We start from the raw sequence: 8,064 nt of genomic DNA, 5'->3' as shown, positions 1-8,064 counted from the left end.
GTGACAGAGTTCAGATCAAGACAAATGAAGAAAACTCCAATCTGACTATAGTCAATGTGACCAGAAATGACCAGGGATCATACAGGTGCAATGTGTCCAATCCTGTCAGTTCAGTCATCAGTGATCCAGTAGACATCTCTGTTAATTGTAAGTTTATATTTTTGCCCATATTTGCATATTTAAAAAGATGCATGCAAATACAGAGATCTCATTATCTTAATGTGCTCTCATGAGTTCAACAAAACAAAAAAATTGCAACACGAAATACAAAATGATTCCATCATGTCACAATGTTGTCAGCTTTTTGCAGTAAATGAACCATTCTTTATTTTTAGCAATAACTTTTATGCATTATTTAACAGTTCAGTGTAATTACTTTTGGTATAGACCATATTATATGAATCCCCAGACAAAAAAAACATGGCATCAGCCAAAATTGGAATCTGTTGGTCAGTCTTTTTAAAGATCGGTAATCAGTGAAAACTCCAATCGGTGATTTGTCTTAATGAAATTGTTGAACTAATTCTGAGAAATTTGCAGTGATGTTAACATATAGAATGAATTCATATTAATTGTTCTCTACAACTGCAGATGGTCCAGAAAATGTCAACTTAAAATCACCTTCTCAGAAATATCCAGAAGGGTCGAACATCCATCTGTCTTGTTCAGCTGACTCCAGACCTTCTGCCAGTTGTCAGTGGTTCTTTAATGGAAACGTTCTGCCTGGTTCTGGTTCTGAGCTTGAACTCCTCAATGTTCACAAGAATCAGAGTGGAAACTACAGCTGTCAGGCCTTTAACAGCATAACCAAAAGATATGAAACATCTAAAGTTTCAGTTATCTCTATAGATGGTAAGTATAATAAAGTAAAAGAAAATGTCAGAGGAAAAATCAGAATTGCAGAAAATGGTTTACATTTGTAACCTTTACCAAATTATCTCTAACAGCTAAATGGCATATAAATGAAAGAAGGAATTTTAATTTTAAAAAGTCTTCATAATTTCAATGTGATAAAAAAATATATATCTAAACTCTTTTGTAAAAAAAAACTGCTTTCTTGTGTTTTCTACTTTATTTCAGATGCTAGTAAACCTGGAGGTCTCGTTGGTGGAGCCATTGCTGGAATAGTAATCGCATGTTTGTTAGTTGTTGCTGCAGGAGCTGCTGGAGGATATTTCATCTACAAAAGAAGGTGAGTTTCTTTATGTAACCAACAATACATTTTATATGTTGAGCTTTTTAAACTACATTAGACCACAGTTCATGCTAAACTCTGATTAACATCACACAAGTATTCTCTAAATTAATTATCACAAGTTGCCTTGATTATGTCCTCCTGTATGTCATATATAAGTTATCCTACCTGCATTATAAAATTTCTAGTTTTATTTTTTACTTTCCAGAAATTAATGATGATTAGTATGTTGATTAACACATTTTAATAATATATTTTGCCCCAACATTTAGAAAAGATGTCAAACCTGGACCACATTCAGGCACAACAGGTCAGTATGTTTACGCTCCATTCAATACATGAATCTCAATTGTTTCACTTTCCTGGTATCTGGATTGTTGTAAATGTAAACAATTTAGGGAACTTGTATCATTTGGAGCTCAATAAAGTAACTTAAACTGGCTTATCATCAATACCCGTATTAATAAAATATTTTAAATCTCATTGTTTAAAATATTTTTCTTCCCAGAACAACAGCATGATTATGAAAACATGCCAAAAATAAAGAACAATAAAAATAAGGAAGAAAGTCATATTTATGAGAATTCTGCAGCTACACAAAGAAGTAAAGAACCAGAACATGTGTATGAGGAAATGGCACGGATAAAGAATAAATAAAATAAACAGCCTTTGGTTCTTTAAAGGTGAGTTCTGAAGTAGGAATCTGTTAAAAAAGGAAACAGTTTAAATTACTTGGATACATTTTAATTACTTTATATTTTAAAAATACTCAACAGTTAAGTAGTTTTTTATAAAGTCTTGTGAGAGTATGCAGTCAATCATTGCACTAATATATTTTCTTGTAACAGATCATCTGAGAAAAAAACATGATACAACATGAAGAAACTGGTACTGGTTCTGCTGTATTTTTGCCTTTTGGGTTTATTCCTATTTATCTCCTTGCTGAAAGTTTTAAAGTTTTACAATAATGAATCAAATATGTAAAGTTTTATACATTCTTCAAACATTGCTAAAATGTTCATTCACTGTAATCCTCCAAATTGATCTAGAGTCAGAAAATAATTTTAAAAAAGTTTCATCAATGCAAGTCTTTGATAAGATTTGGTTTCAGCTATTCTATTTATCTACTGTTGACTGTAGTGATGCCAAGCCTTGACTTTTCAACCTCTTGATCCTCTGCTATGATTGTAACATTTTGTGATTAGTTATTTAGGTCAGATTTAGATGGTTGAAAAGGAGTGCAATATGTTGTCTCTCCACAATTTATGAGATGCTGTTTTGCTAAAAAGAGGAAGTGGTAGAGACAAAAGTAAACAAGAACAACATATTCAGGGAAGTGACTCAGTGGTAGAGCAGAAGCTCCAAATATGGAGGCTGCAGTTCACAATGCAGATGACCTCATTTCACTTCCAGGTTTAGAGCAATTTGATGCATGTCTTCCTCTTTTCTCTCTGCCTTTCTTCCCATCAAGCTCCTGTTGAACAGAAACCATTATTGCCATGAAAAACTCTTCTTTCTCCTCAACTTTCAGTTTAACTGATAGGTTTGAGTACAAACCTCTGTTGTCTGCAACTACTTACAGCTGTTCTCTAAAAACCTGTCAGACACCTCCCTCTAGTGGTCAGCAGGAAATGCAGGCCTTTAACTGCATATCTTTAAAACAAAGTTATGATTTATCATCTTATTATTTTTAACAGTTAAACAGGTCAGACCTCATGTGTCATCACTAATTTTAATTCAAAGCCTCGAGATCAAGAAGTTTTAAAACAATATGTTTGATGGTTCTTTGTTGCCTTAATGGCCTTTAAGGCTTTCATTGAAATATTTCTGCTTTTATTGTGTTTTTGGAATGAAATGAATATTAAGGAAGAAACCTCATAATGCCTCATAATGATGTGCAGATACTGTACATATTTCAGAAATTTTTACCTGTTTTTTGTTCCCATTCCTTAATTTTATTCACCTTATATTAAATTACAATTTAATTGAAAAGCATAATATTTACACTGCAAAAACACAAAATCTTAACAGATTTTTATGTCTAGTTTCTAGTGCAACTATCTTAGTACACTTAAAATAACTTAAAATAAGACAAAACTAACTCACAAGTAACTGCTCAGCAAGCAAAAAGAGCTGTGGCTTGCTGAGCAAAAGCTCAGCAAAGTACTTGATTATTTCAGTAATTACTAACTCTCTCAAATCTTGCCAACAGAACTAGTATTTTTCATCCATACTGAGGAATTATTGATTTAAAACATGCTCCTATTTCTTGCCGAAAGGTTACTTGTGAGTTAGTGTAGTCTTATTTCAAGTGTACTAATATTTCAATCTGGAGAGACTCAGACAGAGAAAGACAGCGATTAAAAAGGTTTATTGACATGCATGAATTAATGTCATCCCCCGGGACCCAATACTGGTGTTGGATGGGAGCCTGAAGAGCCAGGAGAGTGGAGGTGGAGAAGGGGCGGAGGTGGGTTGAGCGCAGCTGGAAAGCGGAAGGTGCCATGGATGGAGGTCCTTATCAGCGGGAGCTTGGTCGGTGATTGGCCGTGACATGGCTTGGTCCAGCATTGATAGGTCGATGACGATGAGTGAGACACACCGATTGGATGATGCAGGCCAGGCTAGGGAGACTTCCAGTTTGAATTTACCCCAAGGCTTCATATTTACGAGAAACCAGACCAAAATTACTAGTTTTTGTGGTGCAGAGCATTATTGGTGTGTACCACTCTTTGATACTGTTCCAGATAAACTAAAGTGATTTCTTGCAGTCATTTATGAAATGGACCCAAGCACTAAGGTTCCTGTTACAGAGTAGATCTAGAAAACATAACCTTTCCTGTAAGACCTTCATTCCTCTGTGGAAAATAGAATAATCTCTAGAATATAATAGATGCTGAAATGATGGTAAAATGACACAAAATGACAAATCACTTAAACAATTGTCTTAATAAACTGTGTCTGAAACCTTTTAAAATGAGTCCGTTTACAAATCAGCTCATATTTAATCAAGACATGTTTGACTTGGTTCATTTAGTTTATTGACAAAACTCATATTCACAACAATGTTGTCTTGATACACTTTACAAAAAAAGAAGTTCTTTCAATCGAATCATTCATATTTTATGTAACTCCATAATATTATGTACCGATGAACAGGTGACAAAAAAAATCCCTGAATTATCTGAATTAGATCATTCAAATGATCATCTAATTCTTTTATTTTAGAACCTTCAGTTTCCAACATACAGAACCAGGAGGTGGCGCCACATGGCGTGACGTGGTCTCTGCCATACTAACTCTCTCAATATATCATGAAGAACAAAATAATGTCAAGACACAGAAAAACAGATGGTAAATTAGTAATTTCAAAGACAAAAAATAACTTTGATTTATTTAGCAATTTAACATTAACAGGTTTCATTTGTGTATGAGCATTTATGCCTATTTATTTTTCTACTAGGCTAAATTCCCCCTTTTGAATTAAAAATGGCTTTACAAGAGCTTTGTTGAAATCCAACTAGTAATAAGTTCCTTTAAATAAATATTTCTCTTAAAAATGAACCTGCATCTTCTAATGGACTTTGTAAAGATTTAAACTCTGATAAACAATTGTAATTCTTATATAAGCTAAGCATGTTTTTTATGAACAGTTTAATTTTTAGTAATTTCATTTCTTTTATATAAATGTATTTATGACTGGATTTTATTTGTTTTGATAGACCAGATGAATAAACAAGGTGTTATCTGTCAGAGTTCAGTTCATGATGAGAGCAGCTGTTTATGTCTTGCACCTTTTTCTGACCTAGATTACAATGTAGCACAGATTCATGCTGCTCTTTGGACCTTAGTGTCATTGCTTCAGTTTGGAGTAAACATGGTTTTATTCACCCGGTGGTTATAATTAAATAGTACTTGTATAAACAGATTTCTGACCTTAAAGTTTTGTAATAATGAGAATGCTAGTTTTACAATGTGTTTGGCAAATTTTACCTACATTAGCAGCACATATACCATTTGCAAAGTGTATAAAGAAAGTGAAAATGTGCTCATTTCTACTTATTATTTTACCTGAACTGTTTATATTTACTTCAATGTGGCATCGATGTTGAAAGTAATCAAGAAAAGTCCTGAACCTGTGCATGTCAATAAAACATAACTATGTTTTTTTAATCACTGACATGAACATTTTATATCTTTAACTTCTATTTATTCTGAATAAAAACTGTTCTTCCTGAATTAAAAAAACACTGTTTTATTCTTGTCTCTTTCAAACACTTCAAACATTTACGGAACCCATCAAGATAACTTTTGTGATGTCTACAGAGAATTATGAACAAATATATGAAAGCGGATTTGAAACGAAAGTTTAATCTGTTCCGTTTTGGTAAACTCATATTTATCAAAGCAGTTCAATACAATGTGAAGATGTTCACATGTTTAAAGATAATTAAATACAGATACACTTGTTAATGATTACCACATCAAGGTCATCTAAGCTTTTTAATGTTACTTCCTTCACCTCAGTTTACCTCATACCAGCAAACCAGCCTGAAAAGCAGGAACTGTTTTTCCGTCTTTGTGCCTGATGAGACAAGATGGAAACAGTATTTATATACTTTGCAATCCTCGGAGCCGTCTCAGGTGGGATTTTATTATTTATTTATGAAGACCTTATTATTATTTTTAGAAATTTTTATAGCTCATTAAATATGTTGACATCCAGTACAGTTTTATAATTGCTAGTTATCATAAATTAGAACTGACAATGACAATTTTGGTGACATGGATTAAATTAATCCAACAACGCAACAAAAGTTAAAGATTCTCTTTTCTATTTTTTTTAAATAAAGAATTTCATCATGAGTGCAAAAATAGGGTTTTTGAAATGGTTTAGACAACCCACCTTCATGACCTGGCTAGTTTATGTCTGAAAAACATAAAAATTTAAATAAACTTTGTGTGATTCATATTTTCTGTCACCATCTCAGACAGAACATCAGTTAAATGGATTAGAAGAGTTTAAATGAGACACCTTCTAGGAAGAAGAATGTTAATATCTACAACTTTTGAAGCACTTCTACCGCATGGAAAAGAAAATGTGGAAATGAGTGGATTATTACATGAACCTTAAGCAAACATGTTTTAACTGAACCTCATTACTAATTAAAAACTGTTTCTGGCAGGTTTGTCTGAAGGAGCTGGTTTGTTACCAGATGGTCCTCTAAATGCATCGGCTGGAGGAACGGTGACGTTCAGAACAAACCTTAATCCAACAACAATACCATTTCAGCTTGTGACTTGGACTTTTAGTACTGAAAATGATATCATAGTCTCATTTCCTACTGTAAACTTTACTGATCCAGAGTATGAAGGCAGAATAACTCTGTTTTTATCAACTGGATCTCTGGAGCTCAGGAACCTGAAACTCGGTGACAGTGGAGATTACAGAGTTCATGTTATACCTGCTGAGGATGTCGAGAAGTCTGGAATCACCAGGCTGCAGATATATGGTAAACCTGTAGTAAAAACAAACAATTATGATTATGTTTTTAAAAAAAATTATAAATGAAATAAATGATCAGGTCCATCATTTTTTCCATATGTTATTATATGAAACCCTGAGATGATACAGGATGAGATTTTGGCTGCACTTTGATAAATCCTTTCACACTTTTTGCTTCTAATATCTATGCATTGAAATTGTCTTCTGTATTTCTGCTTTAAATGCATAACTTTCTGGAGACGTAAACATTTTTCTATGTCATTCATTGGTACAAAATTATACAATCACACATAGTAATGGCATCTTTAAGTTTTTATCTCTGATTTTGAAACACTGTTTGGTTCACATTTCCAGTATTTCCAAATGTTTTTGTTTTCTTTTGCAACCACAGAGCCAGTCTCCAACGTCAAAGTTACCCCGGGAAGTGCAGACTTAGTTGAGCTGCACAGTTCTGTCCGTCTGTCCTGCTCCTCCTCTGGATCTTCTCTCTCCTTCCTCTGGATGAACAGCAGCTCTGAGGTTTCAGTCAGTGACAGAGTCCAGATCTCTGATGGAGGATCTACTCTGACTATCGTTGATGTGACCCGCTATGATCAGGGACTGTATAGCTGTCATGTGTCCAATCCTGTCAGCAATGCCAGAAGTGATCCAGTAACCCTCTTCATTAGTTGTAAGCTGCAGCACACTTAAAGATCACTTGCTCCTACAATTGGAAAAGAAAGCTCTCAGTTTACCACCACCATTGACAGTTTACCCATTTTGCCCTGTTTTTACCACTCAGATGGCCCAGAAAACATACAGTTGAATGTGTCTCCATCAAAACATCACTATGAAGAAGGAGCAGACATTCGTCTGATCTGTTCAGTTGAGTCTCGACCTTCTGCTGAATATCAGTGGTTTCTGGATGGAGTGGTGTTGCCTGGTACTGGACCAGAGCTCAGACTGGTTAACATTCACTCAAGTCAAAGTGGAAACTACAGCTGTCAGGCCTTCAACAGCAAAACGTTACGATACCAAACATCTCAACCATCAACTGTTTCTGTACTTGGTCAGTGTGAAAGAGTATATACGCATACACAACATATACATATAGTAAAACATCTTGAATTGTTCGCTGCATAATTATATCACTGAGGAAATAAAATACTGACAAACAAAAATTCATAATTCATGTATTCATTCAATTTTAAGCATTTCAAGAAAACTGATGGGCCCGGTGACAGAATTTCAATAATTCAGGTCTAAACAGTACAGATTAAAAGCAATGTTGAAAGCCATTTCAGTATGCATGAAAACTAAATTATAATATACCAGCATTTTTAATGTTTACACTCAGACAACTTTATTACATGAGACAAACAAG

General features: G+C 34.0%; 2 protein-coding genes and 1 long non-coding RNA gene across 3 annotated transcripts in view; all 3 read left to right on the top strand.

Moving 5' to 3' along the window:
* The window catches only part of LOC103136811 (carcinoembryonic antigen-related cell adhesion molecule 6-like), a 13,055-nt gene extending 12,055 nt beyond the window's left edge, over positions 1–1,000 (top strand). The window contains exons 3-4 of the mRNA XM_016670437.1: positions 592–852; positions 948–1,000. Coding sequence (XP_016525923.1) covers positions 592–852; positions 948–1,000 — 314 coding nt within the window. The remainder of the gene's footprint in view (positions 1–591; positions 853–947) is intronic.
* A 75-nt stretch (positions 1,001–1,075) lies between these two features.
* LOC103136830 (uncharacterized) lies at positions 1,076–1,743 on the top strand. The gene is made up of 3 exons (XR_001661822.1): positions 1,076–1,192; positions 1,468–1,505; positions 1,704–1,743. It is a non-coding gene; the product is annotated as an uncharacterized LOC103136830 (long non-coding RNA).
* Positions 1,744–3,699: 1,956 nt separating this feature from the next.
* LOC103136828 (carcinoembryonic antigen-related cell adhesion molecule 5-like) overlaps positions 3,700–8,064 on the top strand; it is a 20,350-nt gene continuing 15,985 nt past the window's right edge. The window contains exons 1-4 of the mRNA XM_016670436.1: positions 3,700–3,730; positions 6,562–6,708; positions 7,093–7,371; positions 7,483–7,623. Of these exons, the coding sequence (XP_016525922.1) occupies positions 3,700–3,730; positions 6,562–6,708; positions 7,093–7,371; positions 7,483–7,623 (598 nt within the window). The remainder of the gene's footprint in view (positions 3,731–6,561; positions 6,709–7,092; positions 7,372–7,482; positions 7,624–8,064) is intronic.

This window comes from Poecilia formosa, unplaced genomic scaffold, assembly GCF_000485575.1.
Source record: "Poecilia formosa unplaced genomic scaffold, Poecilia_formosa-5.1.2 Scaffold34, whole genome shotgun sequence".
NCBI classification, from domain to species: domain Eukaryota; kingdom Metazoa; phylum Chordata; class Actinopteri; order Cyprinodontiformes; family Poeciliidae; genus Poecilia; species Poecilia formosa.
The sequence above is the reverse complement of the archived record's forward strand: the minus strand, read 5'-3'. Positions and strand labels throughout refer to the sequence as shown.